This window comes from Danio rerio, chromosome 9, assembly GCF_052040795.2.
Source record: "Danio rerio strain M-AB ecotype USA chromosome 9, GRCz13ab, whole genome shotgun sequence".
In the NCBI taxonomy this organism is placed as follows: domain Eukaryota; kingdom Metazoa; phylum Chordata; class Actinopteri; order Cypriniformes; family Danionidae; genus Danio; species Danio rerio.
Genome location: NC_141029.1, coordinates 3,204,868 through 3,231,506, shown reverse-complemented (window position 1 = coordinate 3,231,506; position 26,639 = coordinate 3,204,868). Strand labels below are relative to the sequence as shown.

General features: G+C 38.0%; 1 protein-coding gene across 8 annotated transcripts in view; it reads left to right on the top strand.

Annotated features, from left to right (window-relative positions):
• Positions 1–26,639, top strand: part of rapgef4a (Rap guanine nucleotide exchange factor 4a) — an 88,133-nt gene that overhangs the window by 5,789 nt on the left and 55,705 nt on the right. For 4 of the 8 annotated variants that reach the window (XR_015499059.1, XR_015499056.1, XM_087267420.1 and 1 more), the window contains exons 2-4: positions 1,874–2,016; positions 2,905–2,993; positions 3,737–3,883. Coding sequence is in view for 2 of the 8 variants with exons in the window: in XM_087267420.1 (XP_087123546.1) it covers positions 1,874–2,016; positions 2,905–2,993; positions 3,737–3,883 (379 nt within the window). In the remaining 6 variants the exon portion in view is untranslated. Of the gene's footprint in view, positions 1–1,873; positions 2,017–2,904; positions 2,994–3,736; positions 3,884–17,537; positions 17,734–26,639 lie in introns of those variants that run through there. The other 4 variants (XR_015499058.1, XM_087267422.1, XR_015499057.1 and 1 more) reach the window with 2 other exon arrangements.

The window sequence follows — 26,639 nt, the reverse complement described above, 5'->3', positions numbered from 1 at the left end:
AGTCGTTAATATTAGGTTAGATATAGGTCGTGCTGTCTGGTGACCAAAATGTCTAGCCAGCGTCTAAGGACAATGTTATTTTGACCTTCAATAATGTTGTCAAATGACTATGATACTTGGTTGATTTTAGGTTGGAAAGTAACCAAAATCCAACATCTTAAACCAACTTCATATTGACGTCAAATACTGACATTTACTCGCCAGGTATGACAACCAACATACAACCAACGTCATATTGGTAACGTTCACACAATGTCAAGCTGTAACATCATTGATATTTGGTTGATTTTAGGTTGGACGTTGACGTCGGCCTGATGTTGGGTTCTGACATTAACCCGATTTTCATTTCCAAACAAAATGCAACGTCTCCATGATGTTGGGTTACAACGTCAATCTGACATCATGTTGACATCCTGTGCCTGCTGGGCAATGACAATATTCATTCATTCATTTTCCTGTCAGCTTAGTACCTTTATCACTCGGGGGTCGCCACAGCAGAATGAACCGCCAACTTATCCAGCAAGTTTTTACGCAGCGGATGCCCTTCCAGCCACAACCCATCTCTGGGAAACATCCACACACACTCATACGCTACGGACAATTTAGCCTACCCATTTCATCTGTACCGCATGTCTTCTGACTGTGGGGGAAACTGGAGCTCCCAGAGGAAACCCACGCAAACGCAGGGAGAACATGCAAACTCCAAACAGAAACGCAAACTGAGCCGAGGCTCGAACCAGCGACCTTCTTGCTGTGAGGCGAACGTGCTACCCACTGCGCCACCAATGACAATATTGCATATGTTTATTATTATGATGTGTTGAATTATTGAAAATGGCTAGGCTGAATTGAAAAGACTGAGAATTTTCTTTTTTTTATTATTATTTTTTACTGAGCATTTTAGATTTTTTAAATAATTTTTTTAGGGGTTTTCACCTTTAATGATAAGAGGAAGGATCGGCAAAGGACCTCAAACCGGGAATCGAACTCGGGTCACCGTGAGCACCTTGGTGCTGCATGTCAACGCACTAACCACTAGGCTACTGGTGCTGACACATTTAAGATTTTGAACTATATATACAACAAAGTCTAACATGCATTCAACAGAAAGGTCAAATATAATAAAACAGTAATAGTTCAACATTAGCCGGCAGCTAGCTTTCTGCAACTCTCACATGGTCACCCACTGAAGCTAAGCAGAGGTGCACCTGGATGGGAGACCACATGGGAAAGGTAGGTTGCTGCTGGAATTGGTGTTAGTGAGACCAGCAGAGGGGGCGTGACCTGCGGTCTGTGTGGGTCCTAATGCCCCAGTATAGTGAAGGGGACTCTATACTGCTCAGTGAGCACCATCATTCAGATGATATGTTAAACTGAGCTCTCTGTGGTCGTTAAAAATTCTTGTTGTCCTTCGAAAAAATGTAGGGGTTTAACCCTGGTGTCCTGGCTAAATTTGCCCACTGGACTTTGTCCATCATTGCCTCCTAACCATCCCCATACCACAATTGGCTTCCTCACTCTGTCTCCTCTCCACCAATCAGTCTAGTGCAACATGGCTGCCGTTGTGTCATCCAGGTGGACGCTGCACACTTGTGGTGGATGAGGAGATTCCCCCCAAAAATGTGTGTACAGCGCTATATAAATGTAAGGAATGAATATTATAATTATAAAAGGGTACAAAAATCAGGATTGAAATATATCTGATACAGTCTTTCTCATGTCTGACCATTTTTTTCATTTTGGCAGTAGGCAGAGTTTCCAAAAGAGATCAACTGGAGCAGATGGATCCAGGATGAGAATGTTCTTTTCTGACTTCGCTGACATTGCATTTGGGTTTATTTGTATGTGTTTGTATGTGTGTGTGTGTTTGTAGACCAGAGGAGCGTTCAGGGGAAGACGTGGACATAATCATGGTGCGTCTGAAAAGTGTGAAGGCCTTCGAGAAGTTCCACCCACCTCTTCTTCAGCAGATCTGTCTGTGCGGCTTTTATGAATGTCTGGAGAAAGGCATCACTCGTGAGTCAAACACACTGACACTATTACTTCATTACACTGTCAGTCACACAAGGCTGCATTCAAGGGTGCTTTCACACCTACACTTTTGTTTCGGAACGTATCTCGTTTGCCCAGTTAGCGCGGTTCGTTTGGCATATGTGAACAGGGCAATCGCGCTCTGTTCCGCGCCAAAGTAATCGCTCCGAGATCGCTTAAATGAGGTGGTCTCGGCTCGATTGAAACGAACCCTGGAGCGGTTCGATTGCAGTGAGAAAGCGATCCGATCCGAGCGCGGTCATATCACACTGTTTTATGGATATGTAATAGGCTTACGGCTATATGAAGAGAGAATTATGAGTAGGGCGGGAAGTTTCGCGAGTCTCCGGATGCCCGCAAACGAGTGATGATCTCCCGGTAATCTCGCGTCTCCCTCCAGGCCCTCAAATAGGCATCGTCGTGCACCCTTCTCACCCCTCCCCACCGCGTCTCTCCTCAGACGTCGCGCGCACCCTGTCAATCACCACCAAACCACCACCTCTCCTGACAGCTGAGCAGGACGCTGCAAAATAAACCCTGACACTCTGACCAATGTGAGGAGAGTGACTTGTTTTGTTGTCTCACACGTGACTTGTTTTAGCTCTTTTGGTCCGTTTAGAAACTTTGCCGTGTGAAAGCGAACCGCTCCAAGAGCAAAGAGCAACAATGTAACATTTGTAATCTCTGTTTCGGAACAACTGAATCGATTCACAGGTGTGAAAGCAGTCTCTGATTGGTTTGTTTGGAGCCATTCATGCCACCCACTCCGCCACCATGACACTTTTTCTTATTATTGTATTAGAATTGTTCTGGGTTTGTAAATGTGAAGTAAATGTTTGGTTAAAAATCTGTGTGTGTGTGTGTGTGTGTTAGTGTACAGGCAGGGTGACATCGGCACTAACTGGTACACCGTCCTGTCCGGTTCTCTAGACGTCAAAGTCTCCGAAACAGCAAACCATCAGGTACATTATCATTCAAATCCTGTCTACACCAAATTCGACATCAGAAAAAGTGTACACAGCGACCCCTGGTGGATTAACATGAGAACAACAGGTGCGAAGGGCACTTGCTAGAGAAATCCGGAGCTCCTTCACGGGACTCCACACTTGTAAACAGTCGATCGTGCGACTCTCGGTCCCGCTCAGACTCGTCAGCGCTACCAAGCCGACCAATCACAGAGCTTGCGCTACGGGTTGTTGCGACGTGTAGGTACATTTTTTTAGAGGTGCACGTCAGTGACGGCGACGGCCACAGCGAAGGGCTATGCGTCAGCGCCGTAGCATACATCGGCGTTTGACGCAGAAGTATAAATCAGCCTTTAGAATCAAAGGCCTTTGCTTGATTCATGGTTACGGACGAATTACTGGGCGCGAATTACGGGGGTGGTGGGTTTTGGGGGTCTGGAAATAGGTAAAAATATGTGTTTTTTTAATCTACATATAGGCTAATGTAAAATGAAACTCATATATTATATGAAACTCATATAACATATGTTAGTGCGAACATGTGTGCGTATGTGAGTGGATGCGTACATGCTTATGTCTGTGTGTGTGTGCCTGTGTGTGAGTGACATTGCTTCTGCCTTAAAATAAAGGTCTGACTCTGGCATGTCTCAGTGAGGATGTCAGTATCAGTCGGCTGCTCCTCAGACTCTCCTGCTCTTGGATTGACTCTGTCCTGTGTGTCTGTTCCTCCTCATGTGAAGGATGCGGTCACCATCTGCACGCTGGGCATCGGCACTGCTTTTGGAGAGTCTATCCTGGATAACACACCCCGCCATGCCACCATCGTCACCCGAGAGTTCAGCGAGCTGCTGCGGATCGAGCAGAAGGACTTCAGGAACCTGTGGGAGGTACAGCGCTCCATCACAATATACTAATAATTGTAAAGTATTGGATTACAAATAGAAGTCACGGTTCCACCACATCCCAAAGGTGCTCTATTGGATTGAGATCTGGTGACTGTGGAGGTCATTTGAGTACAGTGAACTCATTATCATGTTCAAGAAACCAGTCTGAGGTGATTCACGCTTTATAACATGGTGCGTTATCCTGGTGGAAGTAGCCATCAGAAGATGGAGACACTGTGCTCATAAAGGGATGGACATGGTCAGCAACAATACTCAGGTAGGCTGTGGCGTTGACACGATGCTCAATTGGAACTAATGGACCCAAAGTGTGCCAAGAAAATCTCCCCCACACCACCACACCACCACCACCAGCCTGAACCGTTGATACAAGGCAGGATGGATCCATGCTTTTATGTTGTTGATGCCAAATTCTGACCCGACCATCCGAATGAAGCAGCAGAAATGGAGACTCATCAGAGCAGGCAACGTTTCTCCAATCTTCTATTGTCCAGTTTTGGTGAGTCTGTGTGAATTGTAGCCTCAGTTTCCTGTTCTTAGCTGACAGGAGTGGCACCCGGTGTGGTCTTCTGCTGCTGTAGCCCATCTGCCTCAAGGTTGGCCGTGTTGTGTGTTCAGAGATGCTCTTCTCTCGGTTGTAATGAGTGCTTATTTGAGTTACTGTTGCCTTTCTGTCAGCTGGAACCAGTCTGGCCATTCTCCTCTGACCTTTGGTATTAACAAGGCATTTGCGCCCTCAAAACTGCCACTCACTGAATATTTTCTCTTTTTCAGACCATTCTCTGTAAATCCTAGAGATGGTTGTGCGTAAAAATCCCAGTAGATCAGCAGTTTCTGAAATACTCAGACCAGCCCATCTGGCACCAACAACCATGGCACGTTCAAAGTCACTTAAGTCGCCTTTCTTCCCCATTCTGATGCTCAGTTTGAACTGCAGCAGATCATCTTGACCATGTGCACATGCCTAAATGCATTGAGTAGCTGCTATGTGTTTGGCTGATCAGAAATTTGCGTTAACAAGCAGTTGGAGAGGTGTACCTAATAAAGTGGCCGGTGAGTGTATATACCAATAAAAGTCTAATCTCAGTAGATACAGTCAAGTAACCTTTTATTATATTGATCACAAATGGTAAAATTATAATATATATCAGTATGGTTTTTATTTTATTTAGTTTTATTATTTTTTTTGAGAGATCTATGATATTGAACTGAAAAAAAACGTATGTGTAAGAATTGATGGAAAGATTTGATCCATACAAGTTGCAAGCTACAAACCCGAATAAATAGGGATGTGTATTCAAGGGAAATGACTGTAAAATGTAGGATGGACGGATGTTTCGCTTCATACACATCTGAATGGCACGCTTGACCATCTGTACGTTCCAGAACTTCTGCAAAAGCCTGACAGATGTGTTTGCTCTATCAGCTTCAGCCAGCAGAGGGCGGTGGAGGAATAAGACAAATCCCGCTTTCCTCGTGCTCTATTGATCCATCTAGTGGTCTAGAGCAGTGGTTCCCAACCTTTTTCTTTGGTGCCCCCCCAAATGAACATATACAAACATTGGAGCCCCCCCACCATATAAATACACACGCACGCACACACATATGTACTGTGTATATATGTATATACTATGTATGTATATGTATATCTTTTTCTTCGCCTCTGAAGAATCACTGCATTTACGTTGTGTCTGCCATTTTTGTTTTGGTTTTGCCTTTACAACACGTTGACAAGCACATTGTGTGAGTGAGCAAAATTTAAATAATTATTTAAAGTTATTTATTTTAATTATTTTTACTATTATGTTGGAATTTTAAGCATGTGTTTAGATTTTTTTTGTACTTAAAAATACATATACTGTATAACAGTAGGGCTGCTCGATTTTGGGAAAAATCATAATCACGATTATTTTGGTCATAATTGTGATCACGATTATTCAAAACGATTATCAGTTGAAGTCAAAATTATTAGCGCTCCTGAGATTTTTTATTTTTTTTATAAATATTTCCCAAATTATGTTTAACAGAGCAAGGAATTTTAACAATATTTCCTAAAATATTTTTTATTTTATTTGTTTTATTTTAGCTAGAATAAAAAAAGGTTTAAATATTTTGAAACCAATTTAAGGTCAATATTATTAGCCCCCTTAAGCAATATATATTTTTGATTGTCTGCAGAAGAAACTACGGTTATACAATGACTTGCCTAATTACACTAAGCCTTTGAATTGCACTTTAATCTGAATGCTTGTATTTTGAGAAATATCTAGTAAAATATTATGTGCTGTTATCGTAGCAAATATAAAAGAAATCAGTAATTAGAAACGAGATATCAAAACTATTATGTTCAGAAATAAGTAAAAAAAAAAATATTTCCATGAAACAGAAATTGGGGAGGAAAAGGGTTGCTAATATTCAGGAGGGCTAATAATTCTGACTTCAAGTGTATACATACAGTTATTTTCCACCCGGCAAAGGAAAGAGAAATAAATACAATAGAATAAAAATATGAAACAAACTGCTTTAAGCATCTTCACTGTAAGAAAAACACTTTAGCTACAGCAGTCCTTCAGTCAAGAGCAGCGAGGGCTTTCTCGTTGTTTGATTAATAATAATAAAAACAGGCGGCAGAAGGATTATAGCGCCCTGTCTCTTTAATAGTTTCTCTTTCACGTCTTTTGATCCTCAACTTGTTTGTTTATTACACAAATGAGGGTTAATATGAATAATCAATAAACACTGCGTTTTGACACCTATTTGACCATTAAAGCGCTCACGTTAAGATGACTTTAGATGTCTGCGCTCCTCTGCTCCTCTCAGTGTGTGAATGAGAGCGAATGCTGCCCGGCCGCATATGCTTCTGACTGCGTGTGCTGGCACACATAAATACGCGCTCTTTCGCGCTTTTAAGAGCAACACGTCGTGTACAACTAGAAAGTGGCGGTATATGATGCAATAATCATTTATCTCGATTAATGCTTTTTTATAATCGTTTGAAGCCGAAATCGAAATCGAATTTTTGATTAATTGCAAAGCCCTATATAATAGTGGAGCATTTTTATGCCTTTTTCTACCTCAACACTTATCCTCTCCCGCGCCCCCCTTGTGAACTCTGGCGCCCCCCTTGGGGGGGCGCGGACCCCAGGTTGGGAACCACTGGTCTAGAGTCTAGCAAAAACAAGCTTTAAAACAAGTCTTGCACAATTATTTAATTTAATTTAATGGTAAATAAGATTATGTTTTTTTATTAATATTTTAAAATACTCACACATGTACTAGTATCTGTATGCCTAATATGTTGCTAAATTACATTAATTTACATTAACCCTGTTGAAAAATCCCGTTTAAACCAGCCGAGGCTGGTTGGCTGGTTTTAGCTGGTCGACCAGGCTGGTTTTAGAGGGGTTTTGGCCACTTCCAGGCTGGTTTCCAGCCATTTGCAGCCTGGTCTTAGCTGGTCAGGCTGGAAAATGACCAGCCAAATCTAGCTAAAACCAACTTGACCAGCCTGGTTTAAGCTGGATATAGCTGGTTTTGGCTGGACTCCCAGCTTGGCTAGGCTGGTCAAGCTGGTTTTAGCTGGTCATCTCCCAGCCTGACCAGCTAAGACCAGGCTGGAAATGGCTGGAAACCAGCCTGGAAGTGGCTAAAACCCCTCTAAAACCAGCCTGGTTGACCAGCTAAAACCAGTCAACCAGCTTAGGCTGGTTTAAGCTGGATTTTTCAGCAGGGCAGAGTTACAGGAACCACAAACATGACAACATACATTCAATTTAAAGTTTGAGGGGAAGCTCAATAGTTTTCTTTACGGCACTGTTTATAAATTACTGGTTGACATTTTTAAGTTTAATCTTTTAAACATTTTGAGTCATTTTAACTTAATTTACATTATATTTACTTATTTAAGATTAAGATATTCAAGACAGAGAGGATAATTGAGATAGAAACATGATTAACTTAGTTTAATAAGCATAAAAGCATGTGTTGTCATGATTTATTGCTCAAATAGTCTTACACATGTCTGACTTTGTTAGTTTTTGTCTTGTTTTTAGTCCAAAAAATCTAAAAGTTCTTAAATCAAGAAGCATTTTCTAGTCAAGTAAAGCATATTGTCTTGTTCTCAGAAATAATGTCAAAATTAAGTGAGTTTTTTTCTTAAAACAAGCAACATTATCTGCCACTGAGGTAGGTAAAGTAAACAATTATTTTTCCTACCCCATTGGTGCATAATTGAGCTTGTTTTAAGAAAAAATCACCTAATTTTGAGTGTAAAACATAATGTTTTATAACAGTGTCTTTATTAGTTATAACCTGGTCTTAAAATGAGCTAAAACAGCTAAAAATAAAATAAACTTATTTTGTTTTTTAAAATTTCCTGAATTACTTAACATAATTATTTCCATTTTGCTTTTTTTAAAAAAAAAAAAAAACGTTTTACTTAGTTTTTTTCATCAACAAGGCATTTGCGCCCACAGAACTCCCGCTCATTGCATATTTTCTCCCATTCTCTGTAAACCCTAGAGATGGTTGTGCGTGAAAATCCCAGTAGATCAGCAGTTTCTGAAATACTCAGACCAGCCCGCCAGGCAGCAACAACCATGCCATGTTCAAAGTAACTTAAATCCCCTTTCTTCCTCATTCTGATGCTTGGTTTTAACTGCAGCAGATCGTCTTGACCATGCCTAAATGCGTTGAGTTGCTGCCATGGGATTGGCTGATTAGAAATTTGCGTTAACGAACAGTTGGACGGGTGTACCTAATAAAGTGGCCGGAGAGTGTGCATTTTTTAATAAAGAAGTTTTAAAAAGTTTCTTTGTTTTGTATATTATCAACTATATGGCTAAAAAAGAAAGTCTAAAGAAAGAAGTGCTTGTCTACCGTGTCAAGAAACAATTTCTACGTCTTTTATTTATTATAATAGGCAGATTGTATTAGGCATATTGTATTTAAAGGGACAGTTCACCCAAAAACAATTTATTTGGTTTCTATTTGGAAGATATTCTGAAGAATGTTCAGGAAAAGCAGCCTTTGACATTTATAGTAGGAACAAAAATACTATGAAAGTCAAAGGCTGTTTTGTCCGAGCATCCTTCAGGATATCTTCCTGTATTCAACAGAAGTAAATAATGACTGAACGTTTATTTTTGCGTGAGCTATCCCTTTAATACCTAGCGCTTCCATTGGACACATTTTCACTTGTTTCATAACACAACATCAGAGCAGAAAAATAACCCCTTTGTCCTTCTCTATCTTTGGCAGAAAAGACTTCTGTTTTTCAGGGCCGTGAGTTTATTTCTGTCGTCAGTCTCTGGTTCTGCCGTTTTGTTCTTTCTGGCCGTGGGCAGTCCAGAAAACTGAGCCTGATGGGGGACGCTTTTACTGGAGCGGGTTAGAGGAGGACAGAGCAGCCTGGAGCTTCACCAGAATGAGGAGGAGACATGAGGGAAACTGGGGAGAGCAATTTAATTCATATCATCTTTATATCTAGAGCACTGTGGTTCAGTAGTTATTACTGTCTCCTCACAGCTAGAAGGTCACTGGTTTGAGTCCTGGCTGGGTCGGTTGGCATTTCTGTGTGGAGTTTGCATGTTCTCCCCGTGTTGGCGTGGGTTTCCTCCAGGTGCTCCGGTTTCCCCCACAGTCCAAACACATGCGCTTTTGGGGAATTGAATAAGCTAAATTGAACATAGTGCATAAGTGTGTGTGGGTGTTTCTCAGTGCTGTGTTGCAGCTGGAAGGGCATCTGCTGTGTAAAGCATATGCTGGATAAGTTGTCTGTTCAATTCGCTGTGTTGACCCCTGATGAAGGGATAAAGGGACTAAGTTGAAGGAAGATTAATGAATCTATAGCACTTTTTATAATGTAGATTGTATTAAACTAAAGTCCCTTTAAGGCAAGTCATCTCACATGGTAGCCATCTTTGAAGCGGCAGCATGCTCAGGCATTCTGTTTAAATGGGGAACAAGCGGCAACCTCCCGCTCTCCCTCGGAAAGCCAATTCGGAAGCAACTAAAACTGCAATTTATCTGAAATTCCGCTAGTCGTGGCCGCTCCTGGCTCCAAAATAGAGCAAATTTCAATTGAGCCCACTGTTAGAATGGCCAACTTTACAGCAGAAAAAAACGTGTTTACAGCCTGCTACAAAGAAAGATTTTGGTTAATACAGCTGATATTACCCTTCATGACAACTGTGAGGGAGGTGATATTTTTTATAACTCATCCGTTTCCTTTATATTAAGTTTTCATAATTAAGGGAGTGGCCACTTGAGTGACAGCTAGGTCTCGTTGGTCGCCGTCACGTCACCTCAGCTGAATCCTGCAGATTAGCCACTGAACTCTGCATATTTATCGTATTTCTGTGTTGTTTTATGTGGCTTTACACAGTCAACTGCCTTTTGGACTTGTTTCCTACAATTATTAGATGGCATGACATGCTGAGTGCACTTAATTGTGCTCACAAACCATTCACGTGGCCTCCGTTTCCCATGTGAGTAAAGTTATATACTTATTTACCATCTCTATACATGTATTTGTTTTATTTAAGATCATTTATCGTTTATATTTATATTTAGAGCTGTAATGCACTCCAGAATCTGACAGATTGATTAGCTGTAGGCTGAAGATCAGTCATCTGAAGCGTTGTCATACAGTGTTATGCTGGATGTCATCAATAGTCTTACATTAACTAACACAGACTATATCTGAAGTGTTTGGAAGTAATTCGCGTTTTCTTCCTGTTGAAAAACGTCAATGTTTAGTGGCTCAATGTGTTACAGCAGTGTTTTTAAAAGTCTAAACACTTTATTGATATAGTGTACAACCAAGCACAAGTGGTCAGAACACAAAGGAGTCACAGGTGATAAAGTATTAAGCGTTCTCCCAAAGTAAAGTGTGTCTGAACCAGGTCCAAGCTAAATGCCAGCAGGTGTCTGTAGCTCCGCCCACTCTCCGCCTCTTTGCCCTTGTTTGGTATCTCGCCGTGGGTGTGATGACGCACGAACAAAATGGCGGCGATTGGCCGCGCCTACTTGTGGCTTCTTTTGCGCTCTTCAGAAACCTATGAGTGACGTCACGGACACTACATCCATATATTTTACAGTCTATGATGGGGAAACATCAAATATCTTGGTATCCTTGTTTTCAGTATTGCTAGTGATGTGACCCGAATTGTTTGGAGCTTCCTTATCTGGGTCCAGTATTCTTGGGTCAGTACTATTAGCTGCTGAGGGCCTGAAAACCTGTAGACATTGACTCACATAGTAGGAAAACAAATATGATGCTATACGAAGCTCCAAGAACACTTTTGTGCACCAATAAATAAGTAAATACTTTGATCGCCTATATCAGGGGTCACCAAACTTGTTCCTGGAGAGCCGGTGTCCTGCAGATTTTAGCTCTAACCCTAATCAAACACACCTGGGGTCCATTCTTCGTACCTCGCTTAAATGATCTAAGATGATTTTGCCGATCCTGGATCTTTTAATCTTGATAACTGATCTCTCGCTAATTTGGTTCTTCAAACAAGTTCGCGAATCAGATTAGAATGTCTGGATAAACTGATCTGAGATCGCTGAGTGTGTTGTGAAGGACAGATCTATCGATCCTCGAAATCATGATCAGCAGTGCAACGATTGGCTGACGGCACAGCAGCGTAATGACATCATCTGATTAATATTCAATGATCCATGTGAGCAAAATTACATCAAATTAGCAGTAAACGGTTTGTTAAATATGACACACAATAACCTTCCACATCTGGGGTCCATTCTTCGTACCTCGCTTAAATGATCTAAGATTATTTGGCAGATCCTGGATCTTTTAATCTTGATAACTGATCTCTCGCTAATTTGGTTCTTCAAACAAGTTCGCGAATCAGATTAGAATGTCTGGATAAACTGATCTGAGATCACTGCGTGTGTTGTGAAGGACAGATCTATCCATCCTCGAAATCATGATCAGCAGTGCAACGATTGGCTGACGGTACAGCAGCGTAATGACATCATCTGATTAATATTTAATTATCCATGTGAGCAAAATTACATCAAATTAGCAGCAAACGGTTTGTTAAATATGACACGCAAGAACTTTCCACATTTGTTGTGAGCTGCAGGCTTTACACTTTCATGTGTCAAGAGTATTCATCATGTATTTCAATGCAAATCAGTGTATTTAGTTCTACATTTAGAAAATATTTTCTTTATTATTGTAGCCGTTTTTTTAATCGGTGTAAAGAATAACTGGATAATTACAAAAGCTTTTTCATATTGGTAAAGGTGTCTGCAACTTTTGTGAAGCATCAAATCGCATATTAACTATCAAGACATGTTTATGACTGCTGAAATGTATTATTACTTTTAAAAAAAAGTCACATATTCTGCATTTCTATTATACACAATTTGTAATAAAGCGATCTAAAAAGTTCATATAAATAGGTTTTCTCTTTGCACCACCAGGTGGCAGTCTTTGTACTTTCATTTCGAGGTTGCAGATTGCATAAGTTTTATTAATATGTATAACTTTATTTATTTTATTAATAAATATAACTTTATATATATAGTTAAAAATATGTACCATTTTCCCAAGTGTATATAACTACTACTGAAAGAAAATATCAGAATTCGGAACATACTTTTTGTATTATCTTTGCTTGAACTGAGCCGATCTAATCCTGATTATATGATTTGAACCTGCTCCCGATCAGGTTTGACCTAGCAGAACTGTTGCCATGACAACAACTCTCGGATCAGCTTTGAAGAACGAAACGATCCTGGATCGTGTCAAATCGTCAATATCCAAATCCAGCTAACTGAGTAATCCACTTACGAAGAACGGACCCTTGTTGTGAGCTGCAGGCTTTACACTTTCATGTGTCAAGAGTATTCATCATGTATTTCAATGCAAATCAATGTATTTAGTTCTACATTTAGAAAATATTTTCTTTATTATAGTAGCCGTTTTTTAATCGGTGTAAAGAATAACTGGTTGTTTACAAAAGCATTTTCATATTGGTAAAGTCTGCAACTTTTGTGAAGCATCAAAACACTGGCATATTAACTGCCAAACCATGTTTATGACTGCTGAAATGTATTATTGCTTTTTAAAAAAAAGTCACATATTCTGCATTTCTATTATACACAATTTGTACTAAAGCTACTCTCTAAAAACTGCTGGGTTGAAAACAACCCAATTTGGGTTGTTTTGGTAACCCAGCGCTGGGTAAAAAAGGGACAAGCCCAACGCTGGGTTACTTTAACCCAACAAGTTGGGTTACATGTTTAACCCAGCATGCTGGGTTGTGATTTTAACCCAACTATTAGTTAAAAATTACTACACTGCTGGGTTGAATGTAACCCAAAATGGGTCAGAAATTTAATCTAAAAACTGGTGATTAAAATGACTAAAATAAAAACAATTCTACAGCAATACATAGTTGTTCAGTAATGGAATATTATTTATGACAAAAGATAAAATGTGTCCAAATGTTTTTAAGACATTTTTCTTATCTGCACCTCAGCATTAACTGTTTGACTGCCTGCTCTACCAAATGGTTGACCATGTTTTTACTGTTTTAAATAATGACTTTTAAAGTCATTAATAAATAAAAATGATTTAGTGTTCAAAATATTTCTTTTAAATATATATAAATTTTAAAATAAATTGGTCTTACACTTAATTTTTCAGATTTTTTTATAGTAGATGTAATTCTGGTACTTTTACCATAGACACGCATATCAATCATTTGGTAGAGGTTGATATTTTAGAAATTATATCTAAAAAGTTCATATCAATAAGTTTTCTCTTTGCACCACCAGGTGGCAGTCTTTGTACTTTCATTTCGAGGGTGCAGATTGCATACGTTTTATTAATATGTATAACTTTATTTTATTAATGACTATAACTTTATATATATAGTTTAAAAATATGTACCATTTTCCCAAGTGTAAATAGCCTAACTACTACTGTAAGAAAATATCAGAATTCGGTACATACTCTCTCTATTATCTTTGCTTGAACTGAGCCGATCTAATCCTGTTTATATGAATTGAACCTGCTCCCGACCAGGTTTGAGCTAGCAGAACTGTTGCCATGACAACAACTCTCAGATCAGCTTTGAGGAACGAAACGATCCTGGATCGTGTCAAATCGTCAATATCCAAATCCAGCTAACTGGGTAATCCACGTACGAAGAACGAACCCCTGAACAAGCTAATCAAGGTCTTAGGTATACTTGAAACATCCAGGCTGGTGTGTTGGAGGCAAGTTGGAGCTAAACCCTGCAAGGACACCGGCCCTCCAGGACCGAGATTGGTGATCCCTGGTCTATATTGCCTCATCCTCGTCAGGTGTCAGGGGATTGGAATGACATGAGGGTGAGAAATTAATAACAGAGTTCTCTTTTTTGGGTGAGCTAACGCTTTAATTATGATTAATTAATACCCGACTGTGCTATAAATAGTGCTTTGGCTGCTCATTGGCATTTAGAGGAAGCTCTATTCATAGATAAAAGACAGCTTTGGCAGAAACCTGCAGCACCTGTAAGAAACTCATTTCTATTTCAAAGCCTGAAGCTGTGTGCGCTGGTGATTGTGATGTTTGCTTGAATGACAGTTGTCTCTTTTGAAGCAGCGTGTCTCTGTGCCTTTATAGAGGGACAGCTGGCCTTTAATCTGAGACAAACACAGATCCTATCGCGGCACAGAGCTCGGCCGGCCTCTGAAATAAACCCACCGCAGACACTGAGAACTAATTCACAGACGCTCTGCTTCTCACTCTTTGGCTGCTTTTAAGAGGGTCGTCTTGCCCAAAATGTTTAAGAGCAAACCGCGTTTGAGCCTTTGGTTTTCAAGTCTTTTGATGTGAACAAAGGCTGATGAAGAAGATTATTTCACAGCAAGGATTAAAATCAGACTTAATTATTTCAGCGTAATTAAAGCTGAATGTATGATTCAGACTGTCAAAAATAGATATAGTGGGAGTTTTTAAGTTAATATTTTAAAGAGATATTGTGTCTTTATACACATACAAACTTTGTTTTAGAGATAACTTGATATACTTGGTGTTATTATTCAAAACAGTTGCATTACAGACACTGACATGTCTACTGCTTATGGTTCTGTGGGCGCAAATGCCTTGTTGATGCTAGAGGTCAGAGGAGAATGGCCAGACTGGTTCCAGCTGATAGAAAGGCAACAGTCAAATAAGCACTCGTTACAACTGAGAGAAGAGCATCTCTGAAAGCACAACACGTCCAACCTTGAGGCGGATGGGCTACAGAAGCAGAAGACCACACCGGGTGCCGCTCCTGTCAGCTAAGAACAGGAAACTGAGGCTACAATTCACACAGACTCACCAAAACTGGACAATAGAAGATTGGAGAAACGTTGCCTGCTCTGATGAGTCTCCATTTCTGCTGACACATTCGAATGGTTGATGGTCAGAATTTGGCATCAACAACATGAAAGCATGAATCCATCCTGCCTTGTATCAGCGGTTCACGCTGGTGGTGGTGGTGCAATGGTGTGGGGGAGATTTTCTTCGCACATTTTGACCCCATTAGAACCAATTAAGCTACGCCACAGCCTGAGTTTTGTTGCTGACCATGTTTTTTTTTTTCCGGACAGTGAACTAAAGCTTTTTCATAGTCTTTAAAAATCAATACAAAAGCACATTTTTAAAAGTTTAAGGGCTCTATTTTGACGGTCCATGCGCAGAGCGCAAAACGCAGGGTGCAAATGCTTTCAGGGCGTGTCAGGACGCGTTTTTGCTAATTTGAGGACGGGAAATCTGCCTTGCGCCGTGGCGCATGGTCTAAAAGGGTTGAGTTTATTTTCTTAATGAGTTATAGGTGTGTTTTGAGAATAAACCAATTAGAGTCTCATCTCCCATTCCCTTTAAAGTCAGTAGCGTCGCGCCAAGAACGCATTCGCTATTTACAGGACGCAAAGTAAGTCTAAGTTGAATAAATGAGCATTTCACAAGCAAACAGTTAACAGAAAACTGTTAAACAGAGCATCTACTGCGTGAGAATGAGAGATAATGGATCACTTTCACTTTCGCTCTTGGATAGGGAAACCTTTACGCACAGACATCAATTAGTCTATAAATAATTAATTTCGTTTGTTAAGCGCAAAGATTTGTTTCAAAACTATTTCTAAATTCAGTTCTAATTTCCAGCAAACGAATAAATGAACAATAATAACAAAGTTTGGTCAAAATACTGAGTTATTTCCAAATACACATGCTGTGCCCCATATGGTCTAAAACCTGACAGGTGGACAAATCTAAGCTTGTTTTTAATAAAACAAATATAAATATGGATATAATAAATAATACTGTTAATAATAATAACATTATACAAAAGTAACTTGAATGAACTGGTTGAATTTCTGGTTTTTAAATTCATGTAGGCTAGAAATTAATATGTTTTGTAATATTTTAATCATTTATATTTATATCCTATATATATATATATATATATATATATATATATATATATATATATATATATATATATATCCTTAATATATTAGATCTTTTTCATATGTAAAGATATTTGCGTATTGCATCTTGTGTGTAGTGTGTAAGCCAGGCGTACTTTGCGCCAGACAATAGACCGACTTTGTTCTGGTCTTAAGATCAGACTATTTACAGTTTCTCAAAATAGCAACGCGCCAAAACACGCCTGCTTTTTTAGACCAGAACGCCTATGGGCGCACATTTGAGCGCAAATGCATTTGCTATTTAAACAGCATAGCGCAACGCCTCAAAATGACCCTTGCGCCGAGCTTAAAGTAGTAAAAGACTATTTCGCTGCGCCTTGCGCCCCATTGCACGGGGTGTATGATAGGGCCCTTCATGTGTTTACAGAGAGATTTTAAAGAAAGTGTGTATTTTCTGAATAAGTCATATATTATACATCAACACAGACGGTAGGGTACTCTTACTTTATATCTGTGTTCATCCTGAAAATACTGAATTATTGAGGGAAATCCTGTTATCTTTACCATGCCTGAACTAACAAACACACTTTTAAGCATGTTCGGCTGTGCGTACGTGTGCTTGCTTTTAAAGTGTTTGACTTTCTTTGAGTGCAGCTCTATTTTTTAAATATTCAGTATCTAATTAAATTCAATTATTCCTTAAAAACCCTTTGGACAAAGACATCTCTTTTATTCTTGCCATGATGACAGCACATGATATTCGACTAGATATTTTTCAAGACACTAGTATTCAGCTTAAAGTGACATTTAAAGGCTAAACTATAGGTTAATAAGTGTGAAGTTATTTGGCAAGTCACTGTGTTATGATCGTTTGACAATCCAAAACAAATATAGCTTAAAGGGGCCAATAATATTGACCTTAAAATGATTTAAAAAAAATTAAAAGCTGCTTTTTTTCTAGCCGAAATAAAACAAGTAAGACTTTCTCCAGAAGAAAAAATATTATAGGAAATACTGTGAAAAATTCCTGAATCTGTAAAACACCATTTGGGAAATATTTGAAAGAAAATCAAAGGAGGGCTGATACTTCTGACTTCAGTATATGTGTGCGCGTGCAGTCAGTAGTCATCAGAGCATGATGATTGGAGTTCTCAGATCTCCTAGCAACCACTTCGCTCGCAAAGGGAGGGGGTCAGCTGCCTGTCCAGCCCGACACACACACACAAACACACGCGCGCGCACGCTCTGCCTGCCGCTCGCCACACACACTCACTAAAGCATGCTTGAGCAGTCGTCCAGAGCTCTCTGCATCAGACAGACTTAAGTGATAAAAAGAGCGACAGAGTAGCGCTGACAGCTTCGCTTCATCATCAATGGGTCGGACGGTACTGTAGGTAAGTGTCTGATCCGTCACTTTATCTGCTTTTATATTTATTTCTGTTACTTTGAGGATTTGTGTTTGTGTTGCTATTTTAATCAGGATGCATTATGTGCAGCTTCTACCACCCCTGCTTAAAAGTAAGCATGGATATTTAATAGTCATATTGTACATATTCAGGTTGTTTTGGTGCATTGGATTTCATTATAACCACAGTTTTACTATAAATACCATGGAAAAACTATAGTTGGTGTTGCAAAATCATGCCTAATTTGGAGTTATCATCGTCCATCACTACACTACACTGTAAATTATTAATTATAACTAGTTATATAGTACTACTAATATTATGGTATATCAACTAGTTCCTAGTAAGATGGTAAATTTACAAGCATTTAAATAAGTACGATTGTGTTGTATTTTTACTTTGCAATTATTGTTATTATTTTAGTGCACTAGTAAATTTACAATCTTACTGGTAACCAAAATTTCCAGTAAGTTACTGTAAATTTTAATGTAGACTGTGATTATTTATTTACAGTGCATTTGTAAATTTACAGTCCTACTCGCAACCAAAATTGCCGTACTTTACTGTAAAATTTGCAGTATTTTTTACAGTATATGATTTTGCAAAACTAACAATAGTTTTACCATGAAGTTTACAGTAAAACTGTGATTATACAAATGGCACCAAACAAAATAAATATACAGTAATTTACTGTTAATTGTGTTTGCTAGTAAGACTGTAATCTTGCGCTGTATTTTTACTTTACAAGTGTAGTTATTAATTCAAAGTGCGCTTGTAAATTTACAGCTTTACTGGAGACCAAAATTTCCAGTAAGTTACTGTTTTTACAGTATTTTTTACCGTGTATGGTTTCGCAAATCTAGCAAGAGTAATCTAACAATTTTAAAAAAGTGGTTAAGACAATTTGATTATCAAAAAAACGCTGTAAATTAAAAGTTACAATTTACTGTAAAATATACAGTAACCTATTCGCAATTGTGGTTGCCAATAAGACGGTAAATTTAAAGCAAATAAATTAACAGAACTGTGCTGTATTTTTACTTACAATTGTAATTATTAATTTACAGTGCTCTTGTAAATTTACAATCTTTCTGGCAACCATAATTGCCAGTAAGTTACTGTAAATTTTACAGTATTTTTACAGTGTGTAGTTTTGCAAATTTAGCAATAGTTTTACCATGGTTTTTATAGTAAACTGTGGTTAAATAGTGCCAAACAAAGTAAACTATAACTTACTGACAATTGTGGTTGCCAGTAAGGCGGTAATTTTACAAGCAAGTGAATAATTACAATTGTGCTGTATTTTTACTTTACAATTGTAGCTATTATTTTACAGTGCGCTTGTAAATTTAGGCTTTCTGGCAACCAAAATAGCTTGTAAGTTGCAGTAAATTTAAATGTAATTTGTGATTATTCATTCATAGTGAGCCTGTAAATTTATAATCCTATTTGCAACCAAAATTGCCAGCAAGTTACTGTCAAGTTTACAGTATTTTTTTTACAGTGTGTGGTTTTCCAAATCTAACAACAGTTTTACCATAGTATTTATAGTAAAACCTTGGCTATATAAATGGTGCTAAACAAAATATACAGTAACTGGTAATGGTGGTTGCCAGTAAGCGGTAAACTTACAAGCTAATAAATAATTAAGATTGTGCTGTATCTTTACTGTACAATTGTTATTATCAATTTGCAGTCCTTTAGTAAATGTACAGTCTCACTAGCAACCAAAATTGCCAGTAAGTTACTGTATTTTTACAGTTTTTTTATTTTATTTTTATTTATTTTTTTTACAGTGTATGGTTTTGCAAATCTAACAATAGTTTTTACCATGGTATTCATAGTACAATTGTGCTTATTCAAATGTCACCAAAAATGTGGTTACTATAATTTGACTTTCAAAAAAAAAAAGAAAAAAAAAAGAAGCAAATAAATAAATACAATTGTGCTGCATTTTTATTTTACAATTGTGGTATTTACTTTACAGTGCTCTTGTAAATTTACAGTTTAACTGGCAACCAAAATTGCCAGTAATTTACTGTAGATTTTACAGTATTTTTTTACAGTGTATGGTTTTGCAAATCTAAAAAATAGTAATCTGACAATAAAACAAGTGTTTACGACAATTTGACTTTTAAAAGAACACTGTAAATGAATAATTACATTTTTACTGTTAAATATATGGTAACTTACCAGTAATTGTGGTTGCTAGTAAGATGGTAAATTTACAGTAAATTAGAAAGTAAACTAATTATCAATTTACAGTGCGCTCCTAAATTTACAGTCCTACTCGCAACTAAAATTGCCAGTAAGTTACTGTAAATTTTACAGTATTTTTTTAGTGTATGATTTAGCAAATCCAACAGTTTTACCATAACATTCATAGTTACATTGTGATTATACAAATAGCACCTAATATGGGGTTACTATAATTGCTGTGGATGTGGCGAGGTCTTGTGCGAAGAGGAAAGGTTATGGTGAGAGTGTGTGGATGTGAATTATGTAATGAGTGTGTGTTCAGAGCAATAAGTGCAGTGAAGCGCAGTTGTGCATTTGTATGTGGAGCATGAAGGAGAGACAGTTTAGCATATTCCTGTCTGCGCTGTAAGCAAACAAAATCACAGGAAAATGGAAAAGGTTGTTTCTCCCAGGATGTGTACAGTAAGTGTTACTTTATGTGGATGTGCTTTAACCCTAAAGCACTGAGCAGATCTGAGTTTAAATTCATTAATTAATTCATTTTCCTTCAGCTTAGTGCCTTATTTATCAGGGGTCACCACAGCGCCAACTATTCCAGCAAATGTTTTACGTAGCGAATGCACTTCAAGCTGCAACCCAGTATTGGGAAACACCCACACACACTCATTCACACACACACACTTATACACTACGTTCAGTTTAGTTTGTTTAATTCACCTATAGCGCATGTGTTTGGACTGTGGGGGAAACGGGAGCACCCGGAGGAAACCCACGCCAACACGGGAACATGCAAACTCCACACAGAAATGCCAACTGGAACTCAAACCAGCGAACTTCTTCCTTTCTTTTCAGCTTTCTTCCTGAGGAAAATCATCTGTACCTCCTCCATAGGTGTGTGGCGGTGTTCGGGGTGTGAAGTTTGCTCTGCTTCATCCTCCACACAGCTCAGTTGCATCATTATTGTGCTTTTTTTGTTGCTCCAGACATGGAGCTTTTTGTGTAATGGCATCTTTCATAAGGTTGATGGCTGCATCTTCTGCTTCTGAGCTTGATGGCGTCTCTGTGAGGTTTCTGGACGACCTGAAGGGGCTTTCATCTTCTAATAATTGTACTTTCTTTCCAGTTGAGGCTTCACGTCTGTGTTCTGCAGATTTAAAGGGATAGTTCACGCAAAAAATGAACATCATCGTTATTTACTCAGTCTACATTTCTTACAAACCATTATGCATTTCTTTCGTATGTTGAACACAAGGAAGATATTCTGAGTAATGCTGGAAAAGTCATCCATTGACTTGCATATTTGTTGTTCTTATTATGGATTTCAGTGGAACATTCTTCACATTATCTACAGGGTGGGTCATATGAATACCTAAGTAAAATGGGAATGGTTGGTGATATTAACGTCCTGTTTGTGGCACATTAGTATATGTGAGGGGGTTTGTTATGTTAAAACCAAGCACATTTTTGTTTTTTCTTGTGAAATTCCCAATAATTTATTAAGGTGCATCCATATACACCTTAAAAATTACCTTAAACATCCATATACACCTTGAAAATTACGTCAAATTGACATCTAAAATACATCAAAAATAGATACAGTCCTACAATCAACATTTGACGCTAATGTTAGATGTCTATTTGATATCGGTTTGGCATCAAGGTAGTCAATTGACATCAAATCGAATAGCGTATTTGACGTCACTTTGACCTCAAAAATAAACATTCTGTCGTTATTTACTCAGTCCACATTTCTTACAAACTTGTTTGAGTTTATTTCATTTGTTGAACTCAAGGAAGATATTCTGAGTAATGCTGGAAAAGTCATCCACTGACTTGCATATTTGTTGTTCTTATTATAGATTTCAATGGAACATTCTTCACATTATCTACAGGGTGGGTCATATGAATACACCTTAATAAACAGGAATGGTTGGTGATATTAACTTCCTGTTTGTGGCACATTAGTATATGTGAGGGGGTTTGTTATGTTAAAACCAAGCACACTGTTGTTTTTTCTTGTGAAATTCTCAATAATTTATTAAGGTGCATCCATATTAATGGCCCACCCTGTGGTTTTGTTTTAACAGAAGAAAGAAAATCATAAAAGTTTAGAACCACTCGAGTGTGACCCAGCGGTGACCTCAATATCCAAATAACGTCAAAAACAGGTTAAAAATCCCAATCGATTTGATGTCAAGACCTTAACGTCTATTTGACATCCACACAGTGATGCTCTTTTGACCACCAAAACACAACACAAAAAGTATTGGAATATAAGAAAAGTTTTAATCATCTAAAAGAGTTTGTGTCACTTACAATGCAAGTGAACTACCTGGATGTGAAAATTACGTCCAATTGACATCTAAAATACATCAAAAATAGAAACAGTCCTATAATCAACATTTGACACTAATGTTAGATGTCTATTTGATATCGTTTTGCCATCAAGGTAGTCAATTGACATCAAATCGAATAGCGTATTTGACGTCACTTTGACCTCAAAAATAAACATTCTGTCGTTATTTACGCAGTCCACATTTCTTACAAATTTGTTTGAGTTTATTTCGTCTGTTGAACACAAGGAAGATATTCTGAGTAATGCTGGAAAAGTCATCCACTGACTTGCATATTTGTTGTTCTTATTATGGATTTCAATGGAACATTCTTCACATTATCTACAGGGTGGGTCATATGAATACACCTTAATAAACAGGAATGGTTGGTGATATTAACTTCCTGTTTGTGGCACATTAGTATATGTGAGGGGGTTTGTTATGTTAAAACCAAGCACACTGTTGTTTTTTCTTGTAAAGTTCCCAATAATTTATTAAGGTGTGTCCATATAAATGGCCCACCCTGTGGTTTTGTTTTAACAGAAGAAAGAAAATCATAAAAGTTTAGAACCACTCGAGTGTGACCCAGCGGTGACCTCAATATCCAAATAACGTCAAAAACAGGTTAAAAATCCCTAACGATTTGATGTCAAGACCTTAACGTCTATTTGACATCCACACAGTGATGCTCTTTTGACCACCAAAACACAACACAAAAAGTATTGGAATATAAGAAAAGTTTTAATCATCTGAAAGATTTTGTGTCACTTACAATGCAAGTGAACTACCTGGATGTGAAAATTACTTCAAATTGACATCTAAAATACATCAAAAATAGATACAGTCCTATAATCAACATTTGACACTAATGTTAGATGTCTATTTGATATCGTTTTGCCATCAAGGTAGTCAATTGAATCGAGTAGTGTATTTGACGTCACTTTGACCTCAAAAATAAACATTCTGTCGTTATTTACGCAGTCCACATTTCTTACAAACTTGTTTGAGTTTATTTCATTTGTTGAACTCAAGGAAGATATTCTGAGTAATGCTGGAAAAGTCATCCACTGACTTGCATATTTGTTGTTCTTATTATGGATTTCAGTGGAACATTCTTCACATTATCTACAGGGTGGGTCATATGAATACACCTTAATAAACAGGAATGGTTGGTGATATTAACTTCCTGTTTGTGGCACATTAGTATATGTGAGGGGGTTTGTTATGTTAAAACTAAGCACACTGTTGTTTTTTCTTGTAAAGTTCCCAATAATTTATTAAGGTGCATCCATGTAAATGGCCCACCCTGTGGTTTTGTTTTAACAGAAGAAAGAAAATCATAAAAGTTTAGAACCACTCGAGTGTGTCCCAGCGGTGACCTCAATATCCAAATAACGTCAAAAACAGGTTAAAAATCCCAATCGATTTGATGTCAAGACCTTAACGTCTATTTGACATCCACACAGTGATGCTCTTTTGACCACCAAAACACAACACAAAAAGTATTGGAATATAAGAAAAGTTTTAATCATCTGAAAGAGTTTGTGTCACTTACAATGCAAGTGAACTACCTGGATGTGAAAATTACGTCAAATTGACATCTAAAATACATCAAAAATAGATACAGTCCTATAATCAACATTTGACACTAATGTTAGATGTCTATTTGATATCGGTTTGGCATCAAGGTAGTCAATTGAATCGAATAGTGTATTTGACGTCACTTTGACCTCAAAAATAAACATTCGTTATTTACTTATTTCTTACAAACTTGTTTGAGGTTATTTCATCTGTTGAACACAAGAAAGATATTCTAAAGAATGCTGGAAAAGTCATCCATTGACTTGCATATTTGTTGTTCTTATTATGAAACATTCTTTACAATATCCAGTTTTGGTTTAACAGAAGAAAGAAAATCATAAAAGTTTAGAATCACTTAAACACCTTGATATCCAAAAACATCAAATAATGCATAAAAAAAAAAACGAAAATCAATTTGACATCAAGACCTTGATGACTATTTGACATCACCATGTTGAAGTTTTATTCATATGAAAGGTTTAATGACAAATTTACACTGGAATTTATGTCCCTAAAATGCATAAACTACCTTGATGAAAATGACATCAAATCTACATCTAAAATTCATCAAAAAGAGATATACATTCCTATAATAATTTTTGTATGTAAAGGTGCTCAAGTGTTTTTAAACTTCTATGATATCCTTTCTTCTGTTAAAACACGACCGCATATTGTAAAGAATCTTCCACTGAAATTCATAATAACAAATAATAGGCAAGTCAATGGCAGTTCTCCAGAATATCCTCCTTTGTGTTCAACAGATGAGAGAAATGCAAACAGCTTTGTTAGAAATGTAGAGTGAGTAAATAACGGCAGAATGTTGACATGAAAAAAAAGGAAATCGATTTAACGTCAAGATTTGACATCCACACATTGATGCTCTTTTAACCACCAAAATAACGACTCAAAAATCTAGTAGTTGAATCTGTCATCTAAAAAATTCAGCTTTAAGAGACACTGGTTTTGTGTCTCTACAATGCAAGAAAACTAACTTGATGTCAAAAAGGCATCAAATTTACATCTAAAATTGGCGTCAGATCACGTCCAAAAATCGTTTACAGGACTTTAATTGATGTCTGGCGCAAATGTTGGATATCCATTTGACATCATTTTGACATCAAGGTAGACAATTGACATCAAATCAAATTGCTTTTGTGATGTGTTTTTTGACATCAAGGGAATAAATGAGGACATTTTTATGTGAACTATCCCTTCAAAACCTGAATAAGGATCCACGAAACAATTCGTATTTTATATACGGTAACACTTTAGTTTAACAATTCACACCATTTACTACTGGCTTATTAAGCCTGGTTTACTTCTGCGTTGAGTGATCTGTGTAACCCACGACGTATGCCTTGCGGGTTGCTGTGCATTTATACTTCTGCGCGCTGCAATAACACTTCCGAAACACTAGTTGGCAGGAGGTGTTTATGTTCCTCTGTGTCGAGTTTCTACGCTAATGTTTTTTCTAAATGCTACCTTAGTGTACAAATGGCTCAAACTAGCTCATTCGGAAGCTGGAACCGACGGATGTGCAACAACTCTAATCATAAGGTAAACATAAAACAAAAGTTTCCATCTGGAGCTCCTTCATGGGACTCGACACTTGTAAACACTCGCTCCATCAGGCTCGCGCGGCTCTCGGTCTCGCCAACACATGCCAGCGCTATCAAGCCGACTAATAACAGAGCTTGTGCTACACGTCGTTGCAACGTGTAGTTACTTTTTTTGAGAGGTGCGCGTCAGCACGCCGAGGGCTATGCATCCACTCGCAGTCTGCACCAAAGCATACGCGTGCGCTTGATGCAGAGGTATAAATCAGCCTTTACCTGTCTATTTTTAAGATAAGAACTGTTTATTACCACTAATAAGTGAAGTTTTATAAACTAATTTTCGAGAGGATCACATTCTACGATTGACCATGGCTGGTCTTGCATCAACAAGCAACAATAAACCAATCAGACGAATTCAAGTCTGCATAAATAGCAGACGTTTCGTACCTCCCTTATCTTCATTTTTTTAAGAAGCCCCCATCCACCCTATCTCCCCCTTTTCCTAATATACTAAGTAGGGCTCTCGAGAACTACCTGACCTTAGATGCCTCTTCTACTGTAAATGACACTGGGCTCAAGGATCTCCGAGCTCAGGGTTTTCTCCCGGGACAGCACGCCAAACCTGCAATCCTGAAAGTATGATCTGATTCTACATCCCTAATCCTACCCAATACCGAAAACCAACTCACACCTTATTAACTATTAATAAGCAGCTAATTAGTACTATATTGAGCTAAGAGTCCTAGATAATAGTTTGTTAATAGCATGAATTGTTACTTAAATTAAAGTGTGACCTTAATTACTTAATGATCACACATTGAAAACAGTGTGTAAAGATCTCATTGTAGGTTTTTCTGGCAAGTAAAAGAGTGTTTGCCGTCTGCGTGTGTGGTACTGATCTGATGTCCCGCTGACGCTGAACACACTCCTTCATGTTTACAGTCGAAAAACTATGAAGTCAAACTCTAATTATCTCAGTGGATGAAGCGGGCTGCTGTTGTCATGGCGATTGGACACTCTTATTAGGTTTGTGTATTAGTTTCAGGGTGGCGAATGTCTGCCAGATGGTCCTGGCTTTTGCAAACTTCTTATATTTTGGATGACATTTATTCAGAGCACTTCCACAATGTGAGCAGTGTTTAATTTCCTGTCGGGTTTGAGCAGTAATACAGATGTAATCGCCTTGTTTGTAGCAAGCGTGCTGCATGAAAAGCTGCTCTAATGA